Source organism: Bos indicus x Bos taurus, chromosome 16 (assembly GCF_003369695.1).
Source record: "Bos indicus x Bos taurus breed Angus x Brahman F1 hybrid chromosome 16, Bos_hybrid_MaternalHap_v2.0, whole genome shotgun sequence".
In the NCBI taxonomy this organism is placed as follows: Eukaryota; Metazoa; Chordata; class Mammalia; order Artiodactyla; family Bovidae; genus Bos; species Bos indicus x Bos taurus.
The window spans coordinates 79,604,978-79,632,780 of NC_040091.1; the positions used below are offsets into that span (position 1 = coordinate 79,604,978).

General features: G+C 67.1%; 2 protein-coding genes across 19 annotated transcripts in view; both read right to left on the reverse strand.

Moving 5' to 3' along the window:
- LGR6 (leucine rich repeat containing G protein-coupled receptor 6) overlaps window positions 1–6,759 on the reverse strand; it is an 87,894-nt gene extending 81,135 nt beyond the window's left edge. For 2 of the 5 annotated variants that reach the window (XM_027565877.1, XM_027565878.1), the window contains exon 1: window positions 6,135–6,759. In XM_027565877.1, coding sequence (XP_027421678.1) covers window positions 6,135–6,337 — 203 coding nt within the window. In that variant the 5' untranslated portion in view covers window positions 6,338–6,759. The remainder of the gene's footprint in view (window positions 1–6,134) is intronic. The other 3 variants (XM_027565874.1, XM_027565875.1, XM_027565873.1) reach the window with 3 other exon arrangements.
- Window positions 6,760–8,034: 1,275 nt separating this feature from the next.
- On the reverse strand, window positions 8,035–25,562 carry LOC113906990 (receptor-type tyrosine-protein phosphatase V-like). 14 transcript variants are annotated; one of them, XM_027565865.1, is made up of 35 exons: window positions 25,337–25,562; window positions 23,943–24,046; window positions 23,696–23,762; window positions 23,376–23,424; window positions 22,977–23,249; window positions 22,284–22,553; window positions 21,852–22,115; window positions 21,030–21,284; window positions 20,692–20,931; window positions 20,303–20,578; window positions 18,204–18,476; window positions 16,747–17,010; window positions 16,329–16,595; window positions 15,772–16,053; window positions 15,464–15,604; window positions 15,049–15,259; window positions 14,689–14,753; window positions 13,760–13,877; window positions 13,630–13,677; window positions 13,171–13,264; window positions 12,995–13,085; window positions 12,830–12,906; window positions 11,809–11,943; window positions 11,205–11,327; window positions 10,663–10,823; window positions 10,388–10,523; window positions 9,986–10,059; window positions 9,749–9,905; window positions 9,594–9,648; window positions 9,398–9,474; window positions 9,181–9,309; window positions 8,961–9,071; window positions 8,722–8,882; window positions 8,357–8,492; window positions 8,035–8,225 (listed from the first exon to the last, which is right to left on the reverse strand). In XM_027565865.1, the coding sequence occupies exons 1-35, from the start codon at window positions 25,448–25,450 to the stop codon at window positions 8,166–8,168; spliced, it is 5,358 nt and encodes a 1,785-aa protein (XP_027421666.1). In that variant the 5' UTR covers window positions 25,451–25,562; the 3' UTR covers window positions 8,035–8,165. The 14 variants fall into 14 exon arrangements, 12 of the variants coding, with proteins under 12 accessions (XP_027421666.1, XP_027421662.1, XP_027421665.1 ...); XM_027565861.1 differs by having other exon boundaries at window positions 8,722–9,071; XM_027565864.1 differs by lacking the exon at window positions 8,035–8,225 and having other exon boundaries at window positions 8,399–8,879.
- Between the last annotated feature and the right edge of the window lie 2,241 nt (window positions 25,563–27,803).

Here is a 27,803-nt window from a genome sequence, read left to right on the forward strand (position 1 = left end):
GCCACGTCCCGGGCACCGCCTCCTCCAGAGGGCCGGAGGACGGGAGGAGCAGGCGAGCCCCAGCAGGCAGCTCTGGGCACACACACAGACACACAGGGCAGTGCGGAGACTGGCCCTGCCCGCGGGACAAGCACACCAGACCTCCCCGCAGGCAGCCCGGTGCGAGGGGGGCGCCCTGCTTGGCCGGAAGCTGCCTGAGGAGGCTGGACAATCACCCCAGCTGCCCGACACCTCGAGCTGGCTTTTGTTTTCTGTGTTTTGCTTTTTTAACGTGACCTGAGGAGGAAAAGGCAGAAAGCCCTTCTCTGGAAGGCCCGCCTCGGGAGGGACGGAGGGGTCGGGGGGTGGTGGGGGGGAGGTGATAGAGAGAAACCCGCGGGTGCGTCCCCTCCCCCAGCCCGGCCATCGGCCTCCGGCCCCTGCCGTCTGAATCTCGCATCCACCAGCGGCCAGGGCTCCCCGCTGCAGCGCCTTCCCGGGCAGCCATCCGCCCACTGCTCCGGGCCGCCGGTCTCCCAGAGTCACCCCGCGTCCACCCCCGGCAGAGCCGCAGCGGGCAGGTGGCGAGGGGAACCCCTGACTCTCCCCAAGGCGGGAAGGAAACAGGCTCCCAGGGACTGCTCGGCCGGGGCGGTGGGTGGGGGTTCAGGTGCCCGGCGTCTGCCTACCCCAGAGCCGGACCCCTGGGCGCTGCGAGGCGGGCTCACAGCGCGGGGAGGCAGGCAGCCCCACTCCCTACGGTAAGGTGGGCCAGGCCGATGCCCCCTCACGGCTCACACGGCCACGGAGGCGGCCCCGGGGTGGCAAGGGCCCAGGTAGGTCCGCAGGCCCCAGGAATGGCCCAGTGTTTTCCCAAAGAAGCTTCTGGACTTCCTGGGAGCGTACAGGATGGGAAGTGCGGGCATTTCCCCCACGCGGTGGAGCTGGGAGGGAGGGCAGAAAGGAAACAGGTGAGAGACAGACTGGGGTGAGGGGCGAGGGGCTGGACAGAGGGCCTCTGCCCCGGGGGCTCCTGTCGCAGGGCAGCGGCCCGCCCCAGCCGCCCACTGCCCGGTGCCCGCCCGCTGGCACGGCTCGGGGGGCGCAAGGCCAGCGCCCAGCTCTCCTCTGCACCGTGTCCTCCTGCGGCTTCCAGAAGGACTCTCCGCTCTCTGCCCAGTTTGGGCCTCTGGGGTGTCCTTCCCCTCGGAGAACTGCTCTCCCACGTCCGCGGGGAGGCAAGGCCTGAACTGGTGTCAGCCATTGGGAGCCTCTCCCGTTATCAGGGGACTAGTGAGCACAGAGGGGCCCCCATCACTAGGAGAGCCCCAAGTCAGCGAGTCCATCTCAGTTGGGCTCAGAAGCCTTGTCTTTTCCAGCTTGGGGGCAGAGGGTGGAAATGTCTCCCATCGCTGTCTCCTGCAGCTTCCCAAGGGGCCCGAGCCCACTCAGGTGCCCAGAGCCCTGCTCCTGGGGACCGTCAGGGTCCTCAGAGACCCCGGGTCTGTCCTGGGGCAGAAGGAGAGCCCACGCCTCGGCCCGCCCCAGGGCCGCTCTTTCCCGGTGCTGCACTCAGGACCTGCGCATTCCACGGAACTCGGCTTCTTAGCAGAAGCTGGATCCTGCAGACCGCAGCCTCCTGGAAGTCCTGGCTCTTCCTCCTGGAACATCCCCGGGTGTCCCGCTTCTCCAGGCACCACGGGAGACCGGTCATTTCCTCCATCCCCCCAGCACCCGCCGTGCCAGGAACCCAAGAGCAAACAATGCTCGGGGAAGGCCCTGCGCTGAGGTCCCCGGGCGGGGGCTTGATGCACACGGCCGGTGGCGGGGAGGGTAGGGAACGGACGACGGGCAGCGCCTCGGGCCCTGGAGCCCAGACCCCAGAGCTCCCCCTTCACAGGAAAAACAAGACCCACCCACAGGTGTCAACGTTTCACACCAGACACGACACATGGCCCCAGGCTTGGCCCCCTCCGCCTGGTGGTGCCTCCCACCCACCCACCCCCAGCCCCAGCCTGGGTGCTGTGCGCAGGACCAGCCTTGGATGAGTGGCAGTCGGAAACCACGCGGGGCTGAGCCACAGGCCGTGGGCAGAGGGGCTGAGACGGCCCAGGCCAGTCAGGGCCTCCGCTTTGGGCACTGGGCCCCACGCCCACCTGACCCTGCCAGCCGGCGGGTATGATGCACACGGACGGAAGCGCTGCTGCAGGGGAGCCCCTCAGAGCGGGCCAGCAGCACCCCCAGGCAGCCTTTCTTCTCCTCGCCAGCGCCCCGCCCGCCACCCCAGAGGTTTCCTCTTTGTTTTGCCTGGGGCTGCCTCCCGCCTCTCCTTTGAACTGCTCACTCTCCTCCAGCGACCCCTGGGCCTGCCCCCAAAGGTCCCTGGGGGACCCTGCTTCTGGGAGGGGCTCCCCCACCCCGTTTCTCAACAAGACCCCTGGGCACCGCGGTCCTGAAATGTTCCGGGACGTGTACCCGAGCAGCTGACTGGCTGGCGGTTAGAGCTCACACCCCAAGTTCTGCAGGGGTACCTCATGCCCTTAGAATCTTCTAGAAAAGACCAGTGCGGGCTGGCCCAGAAAGGGAGGCCTCTGGGCTCCAGAATGAGACGAGGCTCGTGGGTCCCCCAGACTCAGCCCCCAAGGCCGCTGCCCTCCCCCGGGCCGTGTGCTTCTCTGCCTCCTCAGACAGCAGGCCCTGCTGGACTCCGTGAGCTGGGGTCTCCCAGCTGTGGCTCCGCCCACCCCACCCCATGCCACCCCACCCCACGCCATCCCACTGCAGATCTCTGCGTCCACATCAGCCAGGAGAAAACTTAAGCCGGCCCAGGTCCCAGGGGCTCCTCGCGGCTCCCTGCGCCTACTCTCTGCCCTCTCAGCCTCCACCAGGCACACACATCCACCCCACACCTCTCCACCCACCCCCTGCTTCCTCACACTTCCTCCTCCAGGAAGACCTCCTTGACTAACACTTCTTGGCCCTGGCCACCCTAATAACAACATTGCTAACACCAGGCTCTCCCCAGGGGCCAGGCACTGTGCCAGACCCTTTAGGAACGTTGCCTCATTGAATCCAGATGACGTCCCTGTGAGGCAGGTGTGAGCTCCGTTCACAGGTAGGAATCTGGCCCAGGTCACCAGCTCAGATGACTCCAGCCCTGCTCTGCCGTGACCCCGCCTCCGACCTGTGCCCCCAGCAGTGATGGACGCGGACTGCCCAGAATCTTCCTTCGGTCAGGGTCAGGAGTCAGCGGTCAGGGGGTCAGAGTCGGGGGTCATCACAGCAGCCTTGCAGCGAGTGAGACCGAAGGAGGCAGGAAGCTGCCTGGTAAAGCCGTTAGCGCCCAACAGGTCCCAAGCAGCTGTCCTGCCTCCTGTCGGGTGTCCGGGGTGGGGAGGGGGTGCGAGAGAGAGCCTGGAGCCTCGGTGGGAGGGAAAGTGCCCCCGGGCCGTTGGGGGAGGAAGGGAGGCGGCCTCACTCGGCTGCCCTGGGTCGGGGTCCAGCCAGCTGTGAATGAGGGGTTGGGGGGGAGTGGACACAAGTCTTCCAGACACGGGAGGAGAAGGCGAGAGGTCAGATCAGGACACTTGGATGCATGGGGAGCGGCTGGCCAGAGGGTGCCTACAGCGGTGGGCTGTCAGCCCCCCACTGCCCACCCTGGAGGGGCCCCCAGCCGCGGCGGCAGAAGGTGGTGGAAACGCAGGCTGAGGGGTCCGATCCCCTCCAAGCAGTACCGCTCCCCTCCTGCTTCCTGACCAAAGTGGGGACTCAGAGTACCACCCAATTCCCCAAGTCAGGGACAGCCCTGGGCACTGCCCGCAGCTGTGTGTCTGCCTCTTGCTGCGTGGCCACCCCACCTTCCGGTCGCCCCAGAGACGGGGCCACTGATCCCAGGCGAGTTCCAGGGAGAATGTCCACACCAAGTCTCACTGAGACCGCAGACCAGAGGGATGCCCAAGGGCCTGCGGTGCTAAAGCCTGCCCCTCCCACCTGATCAGCCTGGCAGCCAACCCCAGGGGAGTGTCGTCTTTGCAGCTAAACCAGAGATGGCAGGGGCACTGAGAAGACTTTCTGGCATCCCTGGAGCCCAGACAGAGGAGCCAGAAGTGTGTGCACTGTGACAGCGACCAGGCAGAGGGGCCCCCCAGGGTGGGCAGCAGCAGGCTGTCCCCCCAAGCCCGGGGCTCCTCGGCACCCCTACGGCTCAGTCTCTGGCTCCTTCAATGTCTTCAAGGGCACCCTCTGGCCGGCCACTCCCTGTGCATCCAAGTGATCTGACCTCTCGCCTTCTCCTCCCGTGTCAGGAAGACTCCTGTCCACTCCACCCCCACCTCCCCAGTATTCATAGCTGGCTGGACCCCGAGCCCAGGGCAGCCGAGTCCTAACTGAGGCCAGCACCTTGAGGCCACCTCCCCTCCTCCCCCTACCGCCTGAGGGGTCAGTTTCCCTCCCACCGAGATTCCAGGCTCTCCCTCCCACCCACTCCCCACCCCGGACACCCGACAGGAGGCAGGACAGCTGCTTGGGACGTGTCAGGAGCTCACGACTTTACAGGACACATCAGCGCACTTATGCTGCCCGCCACACACCTATCCCCACGTACAGATGAGGACCTCAGGCTTAGAGGACTTGAGTGACCATGTTGGGGGTGGAGCAGGAGGGGGCCAGGGTTGGAGAGGCCCAGAGGAGAGGCCCTGCTGGTCACGACATCAGACGCAAGCTTGGCCGGTCCCCGACGAGAACGGAGCCCCTTGGGGCCAGACCGGCGTTTCCCCACCGTGCAGCACTCTGATGCCGGGGCTTCCCTCCAGAGAGGCAGACGGCTGCGCTCACCACCCACACAGGAATCAGGCCAGAGGGGGAAGGGCCTGCGTCTCCCCTCCCCTGACACTGCGGGGCCCCTGCTAAGGTCCCCAGGCCACACGCGACCCTCTGTCCCACCCCCAGAAACACGGGCTGGGTCCCGGGAGAGCAGGGCTTTCTCAGGCCCCCGAAAGGCGTGGGGTCGGCTCAGAAAACCCCAGATGCTGCTCCAGGGGGACTCTGACAAGACAGTGGGGACAGCCCTCCGGCAGGGTAGCTGGGGACACCCTGAGAGAGGGTGGGCCTGGGGAAGCCGGCCCCCAACATGGAGGCAGGGCCTCTCTTCTGCCCCCCAGAAATCTCTCCCAGACTCAGCTGAGCCCCAGAACCCTGTCTTCACAGGAAGTCATGTCCTCACCCACACCCCGCGCACACGCAAAACAGCTAAAGAGGAGGTGCCCCGGGCATTTAATCCAGCAGATACCTGCTTGACTCAGCACGACCCGCTCCCCTGAGAGCCCGTGGGTCCTGAATCCCGAGGCCACAAAGCCCGAGACAGATGACCCCGGACTGACGCCCGGACTCGCCCACATGCTCTCTTCACCCTGGAAGAGGTCGTGGGGCCTGGGCAGGGCTGAGCCGGGACACTTCTCCCAGAGCTGAGGGAGGCAGGGGGCCTGGAATGTGCCCTCAGCCACCTCCGGCCCCAGTGATAGGCCGGAGCCCCCTCCCCGCCCCCAGTACAGTCCCCTTCACCCCAACTAAAAACAGTCCTCTGGTTTTCAGCCTGGCGCCTGCTCACAAATGAGTGTCTCCTGCACGGCCTCTTGGGACCCACTTCGGGGAGGCCCTGGGGAGCCAGAGGCCACCGTGAGCCGGGCTGGTGCCGCAGCTGCCTCTTGCAGGAGCTGAGAGTGGGCGGCCCCTCTCCCGGCCTCTGGGATGCCCATCAAGGCCACCCAGCTCGGGTGACAGCTCTGCTGGCCTCGTCCCCCAGGGGGCCCTCCCGTCTCCTCCACCGAGTCCACTCCGCCACTGTCCTGGGTGCTGCTCTTCCGGAGAGGAAACCAGCAGGACGACAAGGGGCTGCCGGCCCTGGCCCCTCTGCTCAGGGCTCGGGGACTCCCCTCTGCCCAGGCCAGGTCCCCATCGTGAAGCCCCAAGGCCGGGGCCAAGTGGGAACGAGCCAGGGGAGCCCGGACTCCCGGCTGACTCAGCCCTGCCCGCCCGGGACTGCGCTTCCCCACCCTCAGCCCACAGCCCAGGACTGGCAGAGGGTGCTGCGCCTCGGGGCTCCGACCGCGCGGCGGCCGCGCAGCTAGGCAGGTGCCGGGGGAAGTGCGCGTACTCACAGGTAGGCGGTCAGGGGGTCCAGGCCCGCCGGCACGGTGGACAGCCCCCGCTCGGAGCAGTCCACCCACAGCAGAATGCCCGCCTCGCGGCAGCGGCAGGGCACCGGGCAGCCGGGCCGCGGGCGGGGCGGGGGGGCGGCCGGTGGGGCGCAGAGCGCCGCGGCGCACAGCCACAGAGGCAGGAGCCGGGGCGCGCGGGGCATCTCGGCGGCCTGCGGCGGAGGCACCTGGCGGGAGTGCCGGCTCGGTGCGGCGCTGGCGGGGCGCGCGGTCGGACAGGCGTAGGCTTCGCCTCTTTGCTCCCAGCTTCGCGGGCTGGGCTTGGCAAGGGAGGGCGAGGCCGCGGAGGAGGAGTCAGGGAAACCTCGCCAGCCCGCTCCCCTTCCTCCCAAACTGGCAGGAGTTTCATCCAGGAAAGGAAAGAGTGAACAGCCCGGAGCGCGGACCTGCAGGCGTTTGGGCGCAGGACCTCCTGCCTGGGGGACCGCCTGGGGGCGGGGCTGGAAGAGCCCCGCCCCGGGACACCTAGAGCGTTCCCACAGCCCCCCCAGCACCGTTCCCGCCTTAGGGAGCCGGGATCCGGGAGGGACGGGCTTTGTTCAAGCTCATCCCTGGTGGGGGGTGGGGGGGCGGGGGTCGGCGGTCCCAGACGAGGAGCTCCGGCTGCCCTCGCACCCGTCATCCCGGGAGGGCTGGTCCTCAGAGCCCATCAGTGAGGGGCGGAGCCTGCGGGGCGGTCACTGGGGCTACAAGGAGCAGCCTTCCGCCAACCCCCAGGCCGCCACCAGAGAAGGGGTGATGTCCACCCGCCCAGTAGCTGTGAGCCCGGGAGCTCTGACCTGCTTCCCACCGAACGGGGCCGGCGGGCGACCCCCTGGCTGTCAGAGCCGGCCTGAGCGCAGGCAGGTCAGGGCCCCCCACCCCGCGCCCCCGGAGGCCAGCTGCGGCTCCATCAGTCTGGCTGGCGGGGCCAGGACAGAGGCCTGAGGGACAGAGTGGGCATCTGAAGCCGGGGTCGTCCGTGGGGGCCAGACCCGGCTGGCAGGGGTAACTCCAGCCCCTCCTGCTCTCTGGTCTCCCGCCACCCCTGAGAATACAGCAGCAGCCTGAGGCCTCAGGGCGGCCAGGGGTCCTTCCGCCGGGACCATCCCTCCCCCCACCAAGGCCGCTCCCCACTCCTCCAGTTCTCTGCTAGTGTTTTCCCCCCCAGGCCCTGGGGCTGCACAGCTGGGCCAGGAAGGGGGAGAGCTGACCTGCAGCCTCGCAGTGGGCAGGGCCCTGACATAAACAAGCCCCAGGAAGGCCTGGGTGGTCAGCGCTTGCAGCTCCGGCCGCGGGAGCCCTGTGGCCCCTGGGCAGCGGGGGGTGGTGACTCAGTGTCTCCAGCCTCTGGAGGGTCGTGTGGGCCAGTCCCACTCCTGATAAATGCACGTGTGAAGAGCGTGTGACCCAGCCCGGGGCCCCGGAGCCGCACCCCACCCTGAGGAGGCCCCTGCCCCTGCTCCCGTCCCACAGGCCTTCACCAGGAGCTGGGTGCCGCCCCTCCCCGCCTCAGGGTCTGCCCCCAACTGAGGGGCTCTGCCTTGTCCGGCCTCTCTGTGTCCCCCAGACTCCCCCCCAGGAGTCGTCCACGGCCTTGCAGTTGATACGGGACCCCCCTGGCCAGCCCCGGGGAGGCTGTGAGCGATGGTGTCACCATGGTGGGCACCTGTGCCCTCCTTCCTGGTTCCCCTGCCCGGGTTCCCTCACTGGTGGAGGGCGGGGGCAGAGGAAACCTGGTTGCTCTGGCCGGGAAGCAGCCACCCTCCAGCGCCGGCCCTGGGCAGGGTCATGGCGGGAGGGACGGCCAGGCCGAAAGCACCCCTATCTCCCAGTCTCCATGGACAGAACACACTCGGCCTCAGGCTTCACCACACCCTTTATTGCCCTTCACAGCTCAGGGCCGGCGTGCAGGCCGCCCTCCCGGGGAAGCGGGGCCACAGTGGGCTTGCCGGGCCGGCACCGCCTCCTGCACAGCAGCGCCTGGGCAAGTCACGGCAGCCCATCCGAGAGCGCGCTGTTGAGGCAGCTGTAGAGGTGGATGTACTCCTCCTGGGGGCAGGCGGGGGGCCGCGGTGAGGACAGGGAGGCTGCACGGCCTCCACGGGCAGCAGGGCCCCAGACGGCCCGGGGCAGACCCCTCACGCCCCCACGTTCCGAGGCTGAGCCCCGGGGCCGCTCACCAGCGTTGGGGTCATGAGGCCACAGGCCTGTGACTGCTGCAAGGCCACGGTGAAGATGTCCACGGCGCCCTCGGCCCCTGCCTGCTGCAGCAGCTGCTCCAGGGCCAGGAAGGTGCCCAGCTGGGCCGCATCCTTGCTGCAATTGACCTCAAGTTGGAGGAGCACCTGGGGCCTGGGCCGGGGGGCTGGGGGGCCAGGGAAGGACACCCAGGAGAGCCACCGCCAGCCTGGGCCTAGGCTGAGGGGCACAGGTTCCCAGAGGGTGTCGGGACAGAGCGAGGAGGGGGCCATGTCGTCTGGCCCTTGCCCCGAGCCAGGAGGCCATGTGTGCTCCGCCCGCTCCCCGGGGCCCCGTCCAGCGGCACCTGCAGTGGCTGAGCAGCGTGCCTGGCTGCTCAGTGTCCCAGGGGCAGCACCGGCCCACGGCGGCCAGGAAGGGCAGCAGGGTCTCGGGGGGGAGCACCTGGCCCGGCTCCCCGCATGGAAACTGCAGCCGCTGCACCGGCCTCTCCTTCCCGCTCGCCTTCTGGGCAGAGACATTGGCACGGCTGCCCGGGGGACCCGCGGCTCCGTGGAGCCCCCCCGACCACGCGGCCCAGCTTACGTGTGTGACGTGAAGGAAGGTGCAGGGCCAGCCTGCAGCACTGCCATCCGCCACCCAGCGCACGGTCACCGTGTCTGTGACGACCGGCTGCGTCTCCGTGGGCCAGAATTCCTGTGGCAGACCCATTCGGGCTGCTCGGCCAGCCGGCCTGACCCCGCCCGTGGCCCGCACCGTGCCCCACTCCAGCCCCCGGCGGCCCAGCCTCTGCTCTGCCCCTCACCTTCTCCTGGGGGTCCGGTGGGCACAAGGAGACCAGCACGCAGGCCCCATGCTCCCACACCAGCTCCCAGAGTTCAGCTGGCCCCGCGGGGCCAGTCAGCACCACATGGTCGCGGCCAGAGGGCCCGCCCTGCAGAGCACAGGATGTCCCTACCATCTCAGCTCTAGGGCCCCCAGCACCCCAGGCCTGCCCACACAGTCAGAGGGCATGTGCTCACGGGGAAGAGCCAGGCTTCAAGCATCTCCCCAGCCGGGCCGCTCTCTGCCGAAGGGGGCCGCTCGTGACAACAGCCATCTGCAGGAGGGGGCAGGGGTGAGCCTGCCGGAGGCCCAACCCCGCCCGTGCCCCGTGCCCGGTCTACCCGAGCCCAAGCGTCCGCCGGCACTCATTGGAGGCTGTGCCATCCTGCTCACCCCGGGGAGACGGCATCCCAGAGCCGGCCTCGTTTTTCAGGGCCTGGAGCAGGAGCTGGGGTGCGAGGGGGCGGGGGTGGGCGCTGTGAGGCAGGCCGGGTGCAGAAGCGCTGGCTCGAGGGGACCCCACGCCACCCTGCCCAGCCCCCGGCCACCTGGTGCTCCCCAAGGAAGCCCGCGTTGCCGTCGGCAGCCCGCTCCGCGCACACCCGGGCAAAGTTCCTCACGGGGATGGGCTGTGGCCTGCAGGGGGCACCGGCCACATGGGGGGTGCCCGGGGCTGCCCAGTGCCCGCTGTGGGTCTCTGCAACCCTGTGTGGATGGAGTCAGCGGCCTGGTAGTAGGAGGGAGGGGGACCCCACCCCCTCCAGCAGCTCCCGGAGCACACGTACTCAGCAGTGCGGCTGCTGGGGGGCCCTTCCAGGACCCTGCTCAGGAGGCATCTGTGCAGGAAGACGTACTGGCTCTGGTGGGGGGGCGGGGAGGCTGGCTAAGGGGCTGTGACCCAGCAGATGGCTTCCAGACTTCCGGACCCAACCATCCCGGTGGCCGGCACAAGGGAGAACCTCTGGGAGTCCTCCTGTGGGGCCCCGTGTGAGAGCTGGCGGGGGGCCACCCACCAACCCCCGCGGACCCCCGCCCAAAGGGAAACAAGCCCCTTTAGGAGGGTGGCTGTCCCTCAGGGTCCTTCCCTGCCCCCTGGAATCCTGTGGCAAGGCCACTGGCCCTGCACCCTCGAAGGCGCCCTGCGGCCCTGCCCACCGCACCCTCCCGCGCCCCCGCCGCGGGCCCACCGGGGTCTGGATCATGAGTGGCCGGTGCAGGCGCAGCATGTGCACCGCGTGGAACGCGTCCACCACCTGCTCCTCCTCCAGCTGCCGCAGCAGCCGCCACAGGGCCACGAAGGTGCCCGAGCGGCCCACACCCGCGCTGTGGGGACATAGGGCCAGGCCGTGAGGGGCCTCCCCGTGCCCCCAGCCCAGGGCCTGCCTTGCCTGCAGGGCGGGCCCTGGAGGACGGAGGGCCCAGGGCAGGGGCTCCCGTGCCCCCCACCCGCCGCCTGCCTCACCTGCAGTGCACCAGGAGGGGCCCTGCGCCCACGGCAGCCCTCGCCTGCTCCCGGGCCAGCTCCACAAAAGCCAGCAGGGAGCTGGGGGCCTCGGGGACACTGTGGTCCGGCCAGGTGGTGAACTGCAGCTGCTTCACCCTCCGCAGCTGCTGCTGGGCAGCCTGGGGGTGGGGCGGGGGTCCTCTCTCAGCCCTCATCCTGCCACCAGACCCTGCGGGTGGGCTTAGACACCCCGCCCCCAGGATGTTGCCCTCACCTCCTCCAGCCTCCCGGGGAGTCTGCCCGCTGGGGGTGCCCAGGCAAGGGGCACCGCTGCCCCAGGAGGTCACGGCCCGGGAGGCAGATGGGGCTCGGGGGCCTGAGCCAAGCGCAGCACAGGCGGAGACGTCCCTTCTCTCCCGGCCTTGGATGACCCTGAGTCTCCCCTCTGCCTCCCAGCCCTTCCATAACCACCAGCCTCCCGGGCTGGCAGGAGGCCAGAGACCCAGGGGTGAGCTGCCCCTCCCACGAGAGTGCCCCCCGCTCCCCTTGCGGGCACACACGTGGTGCAGCTGGAATTCCCGCGTGGTCCACTCGTCCTGGGGCTGCTCGGCCAGCAGGCAGATGGTGACGGGCCCGTGGGTGACCGGGCTGGAGTCGGCTGGCCAGTAGTGCTCGCACAGCACCTAGGGCCGGAGGGCAGCGTGGGGATGCGGGGCGGGGCGGCTGGGCCCAGCCACCCTAGCTCGGTCGGCATCCCTCCCACCCTCCTTCTAGGCCGCCCTCCTCGTCCAGAAGCCACTCCGTCCCAGACGGGCCCCAGCATCCCCACCCCAGACCTCAGGTGGCCCCTGGGGCTTCCAGGCAGTGCCCGGGCTCCTGGGGCAACTGCACAGCCTTACTCAGGGTCACCTGGCTGGGCCACACCGCTCCACAGGAGGGCTCAGAGGTGTGTCCAAAGCAAAGACGGACTGCCCTGTCTCCACCACCCCTGGCCCTGGGCCGGGAGCAGGAGGGGGCACTGTAGAAACAGCAGAGGCAGCAGAGGCGAGTCCAGCTGGGAGCCTGGGTGCCAGATCCGCGTCCCTGTCCGCCTCCCAGACCCACAGCCAGGCCTGTGGGCAAAGCCTGCCGCCTGGTGGCCACCTGGGGCTGCAGCGTGCTCACCCGCCCGTTCTCCATGCCCACCGTCAGCATGACGATGACGTGGACCTGCTGCTCCCACACCAGCCTCCAAAAGTCCGCCAGGGTCTTCTTGAGAGGCCCCTGGGTGGCGATGAACTCCTGCGGGTGGGTGTAGCCCTGGCACGGGGGACGGGAAGACATGAACCGGGGCCCCCAGCACACAGCTGTGCGTCCACGCGGGGGCTCCGCAAGTGAGGACCGCGTGTGCATGCTGGCACGTGTGCACACACGTGAACACACGTGCACCAGGAACCCAAACGGGAGGGTGGCTCGGAGACAGCCCTACCTGGAAGGGACGGTGCCAAGACTGGAAGGGCCCCAAGGAGCCTCCCCTGGCCGGCTGCCCACACCACCTGCATCCCCCTGGGCTCCACTGCCCGCCCAGCGGCCCCGCCCCGCCTGGCGGTCGCCCCTCTCCAGCAGCCCCACTGCCTCTCCTGCCTCCACCCGACGACCCATCCAGCTCTGTCCGCAGGTCCCCCCCAGCTCTTCTCCAACTCTTTCCAGGGACATCCACCCCCTCACTGCTCATCAGGATCCTGTGTCAAGAGCCCAGATATCTCTCCTCTAGGAAGCCTTTCTTGACGTCTAGTCCTGGGTGGACTAAGTGTTTCTACTGAGCACGTGTGTCTCACACACACACGCACACAGACCCAGACACACACGCACAGACACATGCACACACAGACACGCACGTGCATAGACACATACACATACACACGCAAACGCATGCACACACAGACATACGCACAGGCACACACAGACACACATGTGCACACACAGAGACACACAGAGACACACACGCACACAGACACACACACACACACACACAGACACACATGCGCTCTTTTGAAGGGCGGAGTCTGAGCAGCCGCGCCCCACCCCCTTCAGGCCCAGCACAGGACACACAGACACACAAGCGGGCGGTCTTCATGGACGCCCGGGGCAGGACAGCATGCCTGCACGCGCAGTGGACACCACAGCCAGCCTCGGGCCGCCCTACCGGAATGAAGCTAGCGTTGATGTAGTCAGAGTGGGGCTTCCCGTCCAGCAGGGCCAGCCTGACCCGGGAGTGGTCGTCTGCAGACGGTAAGGTGTGCGTTGGGAGCGGGCGCAGGCAGGCCGCTCCGGGCCAGCCGCAGCCCCGCCCGCCCACCGCCGCGCTCACAGGGCAGCACGTGAGGGTAGCGGTTCTTGGTACTGTTGGCAGGGTGCTCAGCCTCCAGCCTAGGCTGCTCCTTGCCCACCTCCTTCAGCTCCTGCAAAGATCGGGGCCGGGACAGACCCACGTTGCCCCCCACACCAGACAGGGGTCCCCCAGAGCCCTGTGGGCAGAGGCCTCACCTCAAACTCCTGAAAGAAGGCCTGGCAGGCGTGGGCACTCTTGCTCTCAAAGCTCTGCTGGAAGCTGTGCGCGGGGATGGGCCGGTGGGTCCGCCTGGGTCGGGGAGGCAGAGGGCCTGGTGTGCGGAGTCCTGCCCTGGTGCCAGCGGACGTGGGCACACAGCCCTGGGCTCCAGCCGGGGGACGCAGGGCGGGGGGCAGACAGGACGACACGTGGAGGTGGGCGGGAGTCTCAGAGGGCCAGGCCCTGAGCCCTAAGGACGCTTTGGGAGTCTGCTCAGTGTGAGGCCAACATCAGGAGGCAGAGGTGTGACCCGAGGGTAGATGAGGGCCCAAGGCCGAGAGAAAGAAGAAAGCGACTCGGCCTGAAGCCATCAGGTGCTTGGTCAGGGCCCAGGTGAGGATGGGTGGGGAGTCGAGGTTGGGGCTGAGGGGCTGAGGGCGCGGGTGGGTGCTCACCGCAGGTTGTAAGCCGTCAGCTCCTGGGAGCGCAGGCTCTTCTCCGCCCTGCAGGGGTGTCCGGGTGGTGGGAGGCTGTCCGGGCCCTCCCCCAGCCTCCCCGGTGGTGGGCAGCCCTCCCCTCACTCACCTTTGCCCCTTCACTCGCCTCCCGCACAGCAGGCCCAGCCAGACCAGGGCTAGCACGCTGGCCACGATGCCCGCTGTCACTGGGAGGGGCACCGCCCAGGACGGGCTGGTCCGGGGCTCTGTGGATGGCAGGTGGGGGTGAGCTAGGGGCCTGGAGCTGTCCTGCAGCAACACGCCTGCTCACCGGACCTGTGGCCCTCTGGGGAGGACACACAGGCAGAGCCCCCGGAAGCGGGGGGCGCCCCAGATGGGGACCGAGCACAGTCCCCCCAGCTCCAGGTAAGGGGGCCCCCCCGCAGCCCCTGATGAACTGGGTGGTCCCGCCCACCTCGCACTGGGAGGTCCTGAACCCCGTCGGGGAGAGGAGGGCGGGGCCTGGCTGCCCTGTCCATCGGGTCACCTCACAGCCCTGGGCTGCGGAGCTTTGGAAACGGAGTAGCTCAAAGTTCGGATTTGCTACAAGTGTGAAATGCACACAGGAGCGCAGAGCCTTACTGATAAAAAAATAGATGCAAACTATCTCATTATTTTAAGAATTGATCACATGTTGATAGATTTTCAGTATCTCAGTTTAAAGAAGATGTTGCCGAGATTAATTTGTCTGTTTGCTTCTTTTTCGAGTGCTGCTAGGCATGCTGACTCCCACGTGTCTCTCACTCGCGGCTTCCTGATGTCTCTACCGCTTCAGTGCTACCCCAGAATCTCGCAGGGTGGAGGCAGGGGGGTAGACAGGTTTCTTCCACGTCTGCCTGCCCACTGCTCCCCAGCCCACCCAGCCCTCCTGAACCATCTGCCTCCCGGCCCAGGGGCTCCCAGCACTGCCTCGCGGGATGGGTCCCCACCAGTGGCTGGGACAAGGCTCAGAAGAGAGGTTCCAGCAGCAGCTCCCAACCCGGGATCCACTGGGAGCCCCTCCGGGCGCCTGCCTACCTGAAAAGGCTGAGAAGGCGATGAGGGTGTCAGGGCTATGCCTGGAAAAGGCCACGACACTGAACCTGGGGCAGAGGAGCAGGAAGCTGAGTCCCGGGCAGCAGGAGCACCCCCTACCTGCGGAGCCTGAGATCCCATCCCTGAATCTGCAGAGCGCCCACCGCCTCCCGCAGCAAAGTGCAACAGAGCCCACCCCTACCCCGCCTGGAAAGAGCCGTGGACGGGGGCGCTCCAGGCGTGCCCTGCCTGCCAGGAAGCCCCACGTGTCTCCCCTGCATCAGCACAGGCTCTGGTTGGCATGAGGCACGAACGGCCCCAGTGAAACCCGGAGTACCCCCCTCCGTCAGCCGCGGCCCTCACCGATACCGGGAGCCTGGCCTGAGCCGCCCGTTACATATGTCGCGGGTCTGGCCGCAGTCGTCTGTGCCCACAGGCACCGGCCAGGATGTGGGCGCGGCCCAGGGCCCGGCGTAGAAGGGGTTGGAGAGCAGCACGGCCAGGTAGGCGTCGCGGCCCCCGTAGTAGTGGTCGAACCACGTGCAGTTGATGGCTTCGCGGGGAGGCCGGGCCACTGGGAGAGGAGCAGATGGGCAGTGGGGCCCGGGCTGCCCTGCATTGCTGGACATGCCAGTCTCGCGCTCCAGAATGCCCCACGCCCTTCCTGTGCCGGGACACTCCCCAACCCCGACATCCATTCTGCCCGTGTCAGCGCCCGGCCCCTCACCAGCCCTGCCAGGTGGTAGCCGGGGGCCCCCACTGCGTGGCCGGGACTCACGCGACATGTTGGTGCTGGCGATGACCCCATACCACTGGATCTGCCCGTCCTCCTCGCCAAACATGCCCTGGGCGATCAGCACACCCATCCCCGTCTCGGGCTCCAGCCGGGGGGCTGCGGCCAGCTCCGGGGGGTGCCAGGCTGGGAGCGGAGGGGGAGTGAGGCGCTGAGAGCTGCCCCCAAGGGCAGGGCTGTGCCCAGGCTGGGCCGGGCACCCGGGCATGAGCCGCGCAGGGTAGTGGCATCCGGGACAGGGCCCAGGCGGAGGCTGGGGGAGGGCCCCGGGGGTGCGGGCCAGAGGCACCTACCCTCGGGCACAGTGGCGCACACCAGGCTGACCACCCGGCTCCACAGGCCGTTCCTGCCCAGCACCGAGAGGCTGAGGCGGTAGGACGCAGCGGGCGCCAGGGGGGCCAGCAGGAGGGCGCCCCCGGAGGTGTTGGCCCGGAAGATGAGCTGGGCGGCCCCTCCCGCTGCCAGCTGCTCCGCCACCACCAGACAGGTGTCCACATCCCCCGTGGGCACTGTCCAGACCAGGGCCAGGCGCGTGGCCTCGGGCTGGCACTGCACGTCCTCCACCGGGTCAGGCTCTGTGGGTTCAAGAGTTCCGTGTCGAGTGGGGGTCAGTGCACCTGAGAGGGGCTAGAATGCAGAGGCTCAGAGGCACTGGGCACTTTTACCCCAAAATGGGGCAATGACAGCAAGGAGAAATAAGCGCTCCTCCAGACCTCCCCGCTCCCTGCACCCATCTGGAGAGCGAGGGGCGGCCCAGGGCGGGAGGGCAGGGCTCCCACTGCACGAGAAGGCGCGGGGCGGGATGGCTCAGGGCTCAGGGTGCCCCACCCCCCGACAGACGCCCACATACCCACGGGCAGCAGCACAGGGTGTGTGGAGGCCTGGAGGGGCCCTGCCCGGCACTGCACCGTCAAGGACAGGTTGCGTCCAGGCGTGAGGTCCCTCAGGACCAGGCGGGCTTGGCCCAGGGCCAGGGGCTGCTCCCGGGACAGGAGCCTGGCCCCCGAGAGCTGCGCATGGCAGGCTCCGTGCCCCAGGGGGCCGCTGGCCCAGGCCAGGCTGACCACGGCGCTGCCCGCCTGCATGGACACCAGCAGCTCTGCGGGCACCACTGGGGCTGTGGGAGGAGAGCAGGGAACCTCTGACCCCATGCAGGGCCCTTGTCCACAGGCAGAACGAGGGGCTGGGGGCGGGGGCGCCCCCCAAGGGAGGGGCTCCAGGTGGCCCTGCCCACCGCTCCACCCCTCCCCGTCCCCACGCCCACTCACGGGTCCAGCCGGCAGCGCTGGCTGCCACCGCACGGAGGGGCCCGGCCTGCGTGACCACCTCCACCTTGTACTCAGTGCCCGGAGTCAGAGCCAAGAAGCTGGCGCTGTCCACATGGGCCCCCACGGGGCTGGAGCGCACCTGGACGCCCGCCTGGTACAGGGTCACCCGGTAGCCATCCCGGCCCCCCAGCGCGTGGACCCAGGACGCCCGGAGCTGGGTGGCGCCTTCACTGGTCACATTCACCAGGGCAGGGGCGAGGGGGCCTGCAGGGAGAGTGGGGTGGGGTTGGAGAAGGGAGGTATAGGACCTGAACTGTGTCCCCCAAATTCACGTTCACCTCCTGACCCTCAGGACCCAGAACGTGCTCGGAGATGCAGCCTCGAAAGAGGGGATTAAGGCCAAGGAAGTCACTGGGGTGGGTCCTGGCCCAGAGGGGACTGGGGCAAGGACACAGGCAGGGACAGCCCTGCGGCCCCGGAGGAGAGGGCGGGACACAAGCCAGGGCCCCAGCCTGTGCCCCCAGAACTGCGGGGGGCCTGTGTGAGGCCCCTCTGCAGACGGCACGGGCAGGGTAGGGGGGCAGCCCAGCCTCTGCTCCTTCCTCCGTGAAAGGCCCCCGTCCACCCTTGGCAGGGTTGGGAACACTGGCTCAGGTGACCCCACCCCGACCCTCCCCAACAGCCAAGTCCAGGGTCTGGACAGACTGCACCCTGCACCACCCGAAGGCTTCAAGCCAGCACCTTCCCCAGCCCAGCTCCAGCTTCAGGTTAGAGGCCGGGTCTGGGGTCTAAGTGGGGCCTCTGCCCCCTCCCCTGAGCCAGGGCCCGGGCTGTGTGGCAGACACCTCTGTTGTAAACTGAGGCTCAGAGAGACACAGAGAGGGACAGGCCTGCTCAGGGCTCAGCCGGTTAGAGCCTCAGGGTCCTGGAGACGGGAGGACCAGGCGGGGTGGGCCCACCACGGTGGAGGGGGCGCAGCAGGGCAGGGGGCCACTGTGTCCAACTGCACCGGGCAGGGTGTGGGCCCCCAGGGGGGATTCCCGGCCCATCATGTGGCTCTGGAAGGAGGGACACGCCCGGTGCTTCAGTAATCGAGACCCTTCACGGGAGACCCTCTGAGATGGAGGCCCTCGTGCCCGGCTGCGGTTTCAAGAATTAAGTGAGAGAATGCTGAGCGAGGGGCCCGGCAGCAGGGTGGGGGGTCCCTGATACTGGCCATGAGAGAGCGTGGGGGACCCACCACGGTGCTGCATGAGAGCAAAGCTGGGTCCCGCCCACCTGCCTCTCACCAGGAGGGCGGGACCCAGGGGCTCCCAGCTGGCAACAGGTATCCTGGTGCCCTAGGGCCGGGGAGCAGCTGACGTCAACCCAGAGGCCTGCTCACCGACCACAGGGCTCAGGGGTCAGCCCCCGGGACACCCAGCAAGGGCGGTCGGTGGGGTGGGCAGGGCACTCACGCGTCCAGCCCGTGGCGTTGGCAGCGCTGCTCTCGTCGGGGCCCCGCAGGGTGGCCAACCACACCAGGAACTCAGTGCCTGGAGCCAGCCGGGTCCAGGAGAAGGTCTGCACCTCAGGGCCCAGGGTGTCCTGGCCCTCCAGAGCCGGGGGCCGCAGGCAGTAGAGCCGCAGGAGAAAGCCGTCCCTGCCCCCCGCGGGGGGGCTCCAGACTGCCCTCAGGGCAGGGGGCTGGGCGGCCAGGCCCAGGCTCAGGCTGACGGGCGGCGCAGGGACTGCAGAATGAGCAAGAGGCGGATTCGAGCCCCCTGCCCAGCCCCGGGCCGCACGCTCAGTGCTGGTCTCCAACACGGCCTGCCTCGACTCAGCTGCCCCCATGCTTCCCAGGAAAGCCTCTTGGCCAGCTCAGTCCCTGCCCCACACCTGCTCCCTTCCCTGCTTCCCAGGCCTCAGCTCCAAGGGTGACTTTGTTCTGCCTGTACCACCCCAGCACTGGCCGCCCCAGGCTCACACCAGGACTGGGCCTCCCTGCGAGCTCCTTCCCTCTCTCTTTCTCCCCAATCTCAGGGCCTGGGGACACACCCCCCTCACTAAGGCCCCTCTCTGCCCACCTTACTCAGACCCATGTGCTCCTCAGCCCACTCCCCTCCTCGGGGAAACCTTCCTTGACCCCTAAGGTGGCCCTTCTGTGAGCCCTCAAAGATTAGCCACAACCACAGAACATTCCTCATAGTCCTTGATCTTAAACCCATGAGGACAGAGACTCACACGGTTCAAACACACTGTGCGTGCACACTTGCTCTATGATATACACACCAATGTAAGCCGCTTTAATAGACACACTGACCGTATGTTTACTTGTCTGTCTGCTTTTCTACACTATCTTCTTCATAATTTTTAGCTTTGGCATGTAACCCCATACCTAAGCATGGAAGGCATTCTTTAAATATTTGTTGGAAGGATGAATGGATGGTTGGGAGGATGAATGGATGTTTGGAAGGATGGATGGATGGATAGATGGTTAGAAGGATGGATGGTTGGATGGTTGGAAGGATGGATGGATGGTTGGAAGGATGGATGGATGGATGGATGGTTGGAAGGATGGATGGATGGATGGATGGTTGGAAGGATGGATGGATGGTTGGAAGGATGGATGGACAGTTGGAAGGATGGATGGTTGGATGGATGGTTGGAAGGACAGATGGATGGATGGATGGATGGATGGATGGGTGGATGGTTGATGGATGGATGGACGGTTGGAAGGACAGATGGATGGATGGATGGATAGTTGGAAGGATGGATGGTTGGATGGCTGGAAGGATGGATGGATGGTTGGATGGATGGATGGTTGGAAGGACAGATGGATGGATGGATGGGCGGTTGGAAGGATGGGTGGATGGTTGGATGGATGGATGGATGGTTGGAAGGAAGGTTGGATGGGTGGATGGATGGATGGATGGATGGTTGGAAGGACAGATGGATGGATGGATGGATGGACGGTTGGAAGGATGGGTTGATGGATGGATGGTTGGAAGGAAGGGTGGATGGTTGGATGGATGGATGGTTGGATGGTTGGAAGCATGGATGGATGGTTGGATGGATGGATGGTTGGAAGGACAGATGGATGGATGGATGGATGGTTGGAAGGATGGGTGGATGATTGGATGGATGGATGGATGGTTGGAAGGATGGATGGATGGATGGTTGGAAGGACAGATGGATGGATGGATGGATGGACGGTTGGAAGGATGGGTGGATGGATGGATGGTTGGAAGGAAGGGTGGATGGTTGGATGGATGGATGGTTGGAAGGATGGATGGATGGTTGGAAGGACGGGTGGATGGTTGGATGGGTGGGTGGATGGATGGTTGGAAGGAAGAGTGGATGGTTGGATGGATGGATGGTTGGAAGGATGGGTGGATGGGTGGACAACTGACCCAATGGCACGAGGTGGGGAATGCTTGCAAACAGGTCATGAAACACCCTATCCTGACTAGATGCATGGCCTGAGTCAGGCACACAGAGGAAGGTGTGTGAAGGATGTTGGTACCCACCCCACTGCCCAGGGCTGGCCTCCCAGGGGCCACAGCCGGGAACTCACGTGTGCAGGCGCGAGCCCTTTGGATGCTGGAGCTGAGGTTTCCCGCCCGAGTCCATACAGACACGGTGTAGCAGGAACCGGGCACCAGATCCGGCAGCATCAGGCTGGTGTTGTCTGGGCCCAAGTTGACAAGACCGCCCGGCGAGCTCTGGCTGCCCTCCTGGTGCCAGCTGACCCTGTAGCCTTCCCGCGGCCCTGCTGCTGGGGCCCAGCCAATGGTCAAGGTGGAGGGGCTATCCCTGCCGGTGACCTCGAGTGACTGTGGCGTGGGGGGCCCTGACAGAGGAGAGGGTGGTAAGGAGGCCGCGCATGGTGTGTGGGCCTGTGATAGCCCCTCTCCACCCAAGGCAAAGCCCCTCGGCCACCGGGACGCAGTGGCCGGCACTCACCGGTGTGGCCTGTGGGGCTTGCGGAGGCAGTGCCCAGAGCGGAAACAGCGTCCACCTGGGAGCGGGCCCCAGGCCCGTGGAGTGTGACCAGGGTGACACCAGGTGCCCCCGAGACATTTCTGAGGAGGCAGGGGGCTCCCTCGGTGTAGGGCAGTATCTGGCTCCCAGGCTCCTCGCTGGCCTCCGGCCTGTCCAGGGGCAGCTCGGTACCACTGCCCTGCGGGCGCTGGGCTAGAGCATCTGGAGGGGTGTGGGCCCTGGATGGTGAGGGTCCACTGCTCTCAAGGCAGGTGCCCCTGGGCAGGACCCCAGCCTGTTCCCCACCAGCCCAGACTCACCGCCCAGCCAGGCAGTGGCCTGGGCCCGGGCCTCGTAGGGCCCTGCCAGAACTCTCAGCTCCAGAGCGTAGTGTCCAGATGGCAGGGGCCTCAGGAACGTGATGTTGAGGGCCCCAGGGCCCAAACTTAGGGTCTTGTCCACAGGCCCGCTCAGCCTGAGCAGGTAACCCTCCCGGGCCCCCGGGCCCACCTTCCAGCTGGCCCTGAGCCCTGGGGGCTGGGGAGCGAGCCCCAGGTCCCGGGGCGTGGAGGGACCTGGGGGGAGGGAGACACGTGCAGAAAGTCCTTGCAGCCGGCCGGCTCCTTCCTGTGCGCCCTGGACAGGCCACATGTTGGGCGAGTCCTGGGACCCAGCCAAGGACACAGAAACAGAGGAGAGCACTCCCAGTACCAGACCTGGCACCCCCTCACAGCACGGCCGCTGTGGTCCCCTTCGAGGGGCAGAGGCCAAAGCACAGAGAGAGCGAGCACTCTGTCTGGAGACCCACAGGCAGGCAGTGGCAGCAGTGGGTCCCGGGGCTCAGCCCAGCCCAGACACTCCCGAGCCTGGGTACTGGTCCCTGTCTCTCCACCATCATGGGGGACAGCATGACTTATGGGGGTTAAATGACATGCCACACAGAAGCACCTGGCATGGCACTGGCACACGGCAATCATCATCACTGTCACCTTTGGGGTGGGGTCTTTTTTACCACCAGCCAGCAGGCGGGCACCCTCGGGCCTCACCCCTTCCCTGCAGGACCCTGGACGCCCCCCGCATAGCCGGATCAGCCCGCTTGGCTGAGGGACCTCTGCAGTGGCCAGCCAATCCCCAGCACTCACGGGTCCACTCAGTGGCACTGGGCCCCACTGCCCAATGAGGCCCAGCGACAGCGCTAAGTTTCAGCGTGTAGGGAGTTCCAGGAGAGAGGCACGGGAAGGTGTGACTGGAGACACCTCGTGTGACGCCTGCCGTCAGGTTGAAGCCACTGAGGAGGTCCGTGAGCAGGAGGTGCAGCCAGGCGGCCCCCCCAGAGCTGTACCAGGAAGCCCGCAGGGCTCTGGTGCCCAGGGCGCGCAGCGCCAGCTGCCCTGGAGGCACAGGAGCTAGAGGAGGGTGGGCAGGGTAGAACCGGGCTGGAGAAGGGGCCCAACCAGGGACCCGGCACCAACCCCGCACAGGAGCCAGGAGCCCGGCACATTGGCACGTGGCTCTGGACCACCTCCTACCCCCAACCGGCTGTCACCTGGGGCCTTGCCAGGCGTGGGCCCTACCTGTCCACTGGCGAGTGCTGGTCTTCGCTTGGAGGTGGGCGGCCCAGGTGGTAATCTCCAAGCCGTACTCACTGCCCGGTAAGAGGTGGCTAAAATTGTAGGACAGGGTGCCGGCGGACGTGGAGACATTGTGAACCACTGTCTGGGACTCCAGATGGCAGAGGACAAGCTGATAGCCATCCTGCCCCCCGGGAGCAGAGCCCCACGAGGCCTCCAGGCTGGATGGGCTCTCAGAGCCGTGGAGCTTCAGGTCCTGGACAGTGGACGGGGCTGCGGTGAGGCAGAGAGCAGCGCTAGGTTCAGGGCCGGGCATCACCTCTGCTTCTAACGTTCCTCGACAGGTCACTGTACCAGCGTGGTCCCCAGAGTCCTCACCATCCTGCTTGGCCACGCCTCCGCCCTCAGACCACGCCTCCGCCCTCAGACCACGCCCCGCCCGCAGGCCCCGCCCGCCCGTAGATCACGCCCCCTGCCGGCAGGCCACGCCCCCATCAACTGGACCTACCCGCAGGCCACGCCCCACCTGCAGGTCCCCCGCCCCCAGGCCACGCCCCCGCCCTCAGACATGCCCCCTGCCAATAGGCCCCCCCACAGACCACGCCCCCGCAATCAGGCCCCGCCCACAGGCTCGCCTGCCCTTGTCCACAGGCCACGCCCCCGCCCCAGGCCCGCCCCCGCCCGCAGGCCGCGCACCTGTGAGCGCAGTGAGGCTGAGGCTGGCGTTCTGCCCGCAGGGGCGCACGGCCGTCACCTCCAGCTGGTAGCGACTTCCTGGCACCAGGTCCCGGAACTCGAAGCTGGACGCGTTGGTGTGAGCCTGGAGCAGCTGCCCTTCAGGGGAGCCACGGGGGCTCAGCCGGCTGAGGCGGAGGGTGCGGCCGAGCCCACCTGGCCCTGGGGCGTCCCAGTTCAGCGTGAGGCTGGCAGACCTGCCCCGGCTGCTGACCGTCACCCTCAGAGGCGATCCTGGGGAACAGGGGTCGTCAGGGCCCCCAGTGCCCTGTACCCTAAAGGAGGCAGGGGCAGGAGGGGCCAGAGTAGAGACGGGCCCAGGGGAGAGACGGCCCTGTTCGCCCGTCCCCTGCCACCTACCTCCACTCGCCCAGCTGGGACCCTCTTCTGGGGGCTGGCACTCGCCTTCCTAAGGAAGGGGTATGAGGGTGGGGGAGAGGGGCAGAGGAAAGGCTGTCCACTTGTCCGTCCCCCACCCCAGGCGTGGCCTAAGGGCAGCAGGCAGGACACCAAGGTGAGGAGGCCCCCAGCCTGGGCAGCTGCCCTGTGTCCTGTGGGACTGGGCAGGAGCTGCCTCTGCCCAATTTCGTGCAGATCAGCCGGGGCCCTTGGGGCAGCGGGAGGCCTGAACACCACAGAGAGCAGCCCCAACCCTGCCACGGCCCCAGCGCCCATCTCACCTTGGCCAAGAAGCCTGGGAGCCAGAGGATCGCCACGAACAGGACTGGGGGTCTCATTCCAGGGAGTCTGCAGGGAGAGCTGGGAGGTAGCAGGAGGGGCCGTCCTGCCCCCCGCTGCTCAGCTCCTGGCTCCCTGGAGAGCTTGGCTGCCTTTCCAACCCAGAGCCTGTTCTCAGCAGGGCCCCGGGAGGGGGGAGGGGGAGCGACTCCTGGCTGCAGACACAGCAGCCTCCCGCTCTGGCCCTACCTCCGGTGCTCTTCAGCAGCTGGCTTTCCAGGCAGGAAGAGACGCAGACCTGGAGAAGCAACGCCCTGGGGTGGGCAGAGACGGCTGACTCCCGATGCCCTGCCCTGGGGAGAGGAGGACAGGGTGTTCGTGTTCCTACCGGGAGGTTCCTGCTGACATCGTGGTGCTGGGAGCTGGGTGCTGGGTGGACGGACAGCTGTGAGCGAGTGTCCCCTTGTGGACACAGAGGAGCATGTTCTAAAGGCCTTTGTTGCAGGGGTGGTGGACCCAGGACAGCCCTCCTGTTTCTCGCCCTTGCGCCACCGGTGAGGAAGCGATGTCCACGGAGGGAAGAGTGAGCCCTGCCCCAGGGTGAACCCGGGTCTCCAGCCTCGGCTCCTTACCCCTGACGGGCTCCTGACCCCTGACGCCTGGGATGTGTGCTTGCCTCCAACCCCCGCCTGCTCCACCTAGACCCTCTCCCCGCCCCACCCCCGGCCGCCCCCTCATGGACACAGGTGCTGCTGAGGCTTAGGGCAGCTGAGAGTTTCCTGCAGCCTGGAGCCAAGGACTCACCAGCCCAAGGCAGCTGACAGGGGAAAGGTGGGGAGGGAGACAGAGGAAAGGACAGGGCCCTGGTCCCCGAGCTGGAAGTAGGGAGGGGGACGCGTAGCACCAGGCAGGTACAGAGACACTGGGCAAGGAGCTGGCTTCTGCGGACCCTTCTATCGCCCCACTCAGCCAGCCCCCAACCTCAGAGCCGCCCACCAACCTCTGGATGGGGCCTGGAAACTCAGCACTGCAGGCCCATCAGATTTTCCAGGTGGCTTGCACGTGTGTGTGTGTGCGCATGCACACATGCATTCTTTCAAACGAGGAGGTGGGGGAACAACCAGGGAAACTGCCGTGAAGGGGGGAGCCCCAGTCTGGCCGCAGGGGGGAAACACTGCACCCTCCCCACCCCTCCCCTGCGGCATGCGCTCAGCTGGACGACAGAGCCTGCAGCAGTGGGATGGAAACGGCCTGATTCAAAATCTAAGTAGAAAAGGTGCACAGGACAGGGGTTTAGGTAAGGGGTGGGGTCTCAGGCTGTGCCCAATAGTCCCCACAAAAGGGGGCCTGCTGGGGACAGCACAGACCCCATGGCTAGGCCTATGGATGGGGCCTGGCCATAGGGACACACCTGTCAGCCCCCAGCCAACCTAGGGGGCAGCCTTGGCCCGGTCGGGGGTGGAGGGGGTGGGAACGCTCGAGAAGGTGAGGAAGACTCAGACGTAGGAAGCAGCCTCCCAGCCCAGCGTCTCTGTTCAGCAGAAAGTACCCCAAGGGCTCTGTCTGGTCCCAGCAGCAGTTCCCACAGACAAACCCACATCCTCCACCTGGAGCCCCAGGGGTCCTCCCGGAGCCTCACTTACTGTTCCTTCTGGGGAGAGCCGGCCGGACGCAGAGGCGGGCAGCGGGCAGTCTGGGCGTGCTGGCTCCCTGGCTCCTGAGTGCCAACAGTAGTCTCCCCTGCTGCATCCTGGCATCTGTCTTCCGGGCTCTCCCCTCCACGCCCACCGCGGCAGCTTGGCCTTGAGCACCCCCACGCCCCGGAAGATAGTCTCCGGGAGGAGAAGGGCAGGAGGCTCTGGATGGCCCAGCCTCCCACACGCTGGAACCTCTCCAGCTCCCTGTATCTCTGTCTCCCCCACATGGCCAGGGACACAAAGCCCGCTGGGCTGGCCCAGGATCTGGAGGTGTGTCGGGCGGGGGACCGGGGATCAAGGTTTCTCCTCCGAGAGGAGCAAAGAGGACGGGGCGGGCGGGGCAGCCGGGCCCCCACAGTGGGCCAGTCCTGAGCCGGCCTCAGGGGCTCTATCAGGGCGCAGCCTTTGACCCCGGGGCAGGCAGGTGCTGCAGGAATAGGGAATTCTCACTGCACCAATACAGTACCCAATACTCCCGACCTTGGGGCTCCCAGCCCTGGACCTGGGGAGTGGTTGGAGGAAGGGGGTGGGGCTCTGCTGAGATGGGGCTCGGAGACCTCAGCCCTGGCGCCCCTGGCCTTCCTGGAGCCACTTCTCCAGCCTACAGCTCCGAGCACCACTGGTCCCGCCCTCTGATCGATGGGGGAGGGGTGCTCCTCGGCCCCCGGGGAGAGGACTCCTGAGAAGCAGGGAGGAGCAGGGACCCTGGTCTCAGCAGGGCTCAGCAGGGGCCTCCTGGCTTCCTGTGCCCCCCACCCAGCTCTGACGCACATTGGCAGGTAGAGAGAGTGGCCTGAGAGCCGCCGTCGGGGCAGGTCCACACAGGAGCTGGGGAGGCTCAGGACGGGAGTCACTCCCACAGCCTCCAGGCCTTCGCCTGCACCCCGAACCCTGGATGGGCAGAGGCCACCCCGGACAGGGCCCAGGCCAGGCTGGGGGCTGTTGCAGGGCCCTGTCTTCTCTGAGGCTTCTGCTGGCGCCTGGCTCCCCCAGCTGTGTCTGCACCTCCAGCGATGTCCAGGCATCTCTTAAGCAGAAAGGGGTGCGGGGTGAGCAGGAGGCAAGGTGAGTGTCGCCCCCAAATACAGCCAAAGGGAACTAAGCTGTCCTTGGGGTCTTACCTGGTGCCCAACCGTTACCCATCTGGCCTCCACCCACTTTCTGCACCTCTGGGCCCCCACCTCTCCAAACAAAAGCACAGCCTCCAGCCCCTCAAACCCTGAGGGGAGGGGCGCTCACAGCCCGCAGGCTCAGACCTTAGGGGCCTGGGGGCACTGGCAGTGTAGTGCGGGGCACACATCCCCGCCTCCTCCCCCCACTCCTGCGGTATCCTAGCTTCCTGTTTGTGATAAGAATCAGCAGCCTGCCCCAGAGAGGGTGGCCTTCTTTCCAACCCCCTCCTGCCCCCCTTTCCTTTCCCAGGCCCCCCGCTACCCACTAGTGGAAACACGGGTGGGTTTCAGGCCAGCTAAGCTGGAGGCCACGCCCCCCAGTCTGCCAGGGGTCCCCAGGCTCCTGCCCCATCCCTTCCACCTAGGCTCCCCCGGCTCAGGCCCCCGAACACCAGAGGGCCACCCTGCCCTGCCTGAAAACAGCCCCCCGCCTCCTGCATGCCACCCCCGGCCTGTCGTACACAGCGCTTTTCGCTGTCACCTTCTGATGGCTGAATCAGGGAAGTGGGTGGCGGGGTGAGGATGGGATTGTGGGCGCCCAGAGGGGAGGGGCAGGTGTCAGGAATGTTTCCAGGGGACAGGAACCCAGCAGGGAGCCAACAGGAGGCCTGCTGGGTGAGCCAGGGGCAGGCCAGTGGGGTCTTGGACTTAGGGTCTCCCCTACCCAGGGCCCAGGCTCCAGGCGCCCCAGCAGCACAGCAGACATGGGGGTTGCCTTGTGCGAGAGCCAGAGGTCCACCCTCCATGGGTCGCTGAATAGATGTCAGGGTTCTGGGAGAAGGCCTGTGTGCCTGGGGGTGGGGGAAGCCCCCAGACCCTGCTATGAGGTATCTCTACTGCTCACCTCCAGAGTGGCTGACCTGGCTCAGACCTGCTCAGAGCTGGGGGCCTGGGGTTGACCCTTGTGGCTTGGCCTGAGCCTTTCCTTTCGTGGAGAGAGACTCCTGCCCCCCTTCCCCACCCCCGTGTGTGCCTACTTCTCCCTGTTCCTGGTGGGATTCCCGCAGCTTGAAGGGGCAAGGGCTTCCGGGGGGCAGTCTGGGGTGGGGGTCGGCCCCGCCGTGCCCAGCAAGCAGGCAGAGGCAAGAGGCGACCAGGGCCCGGAGGAGAAGCCCTGCAAGGGAGGCAGTGGTCAGGGCCAGGCTGTGGCCAAGGTGTGGACAGGCCGGGCCGCGGGGTCAGAGGCGGGAGGCCGCTGGCCCTGCTGGTGGCAACAGGCAGCTGGGTGCGCGTGGGTGGCA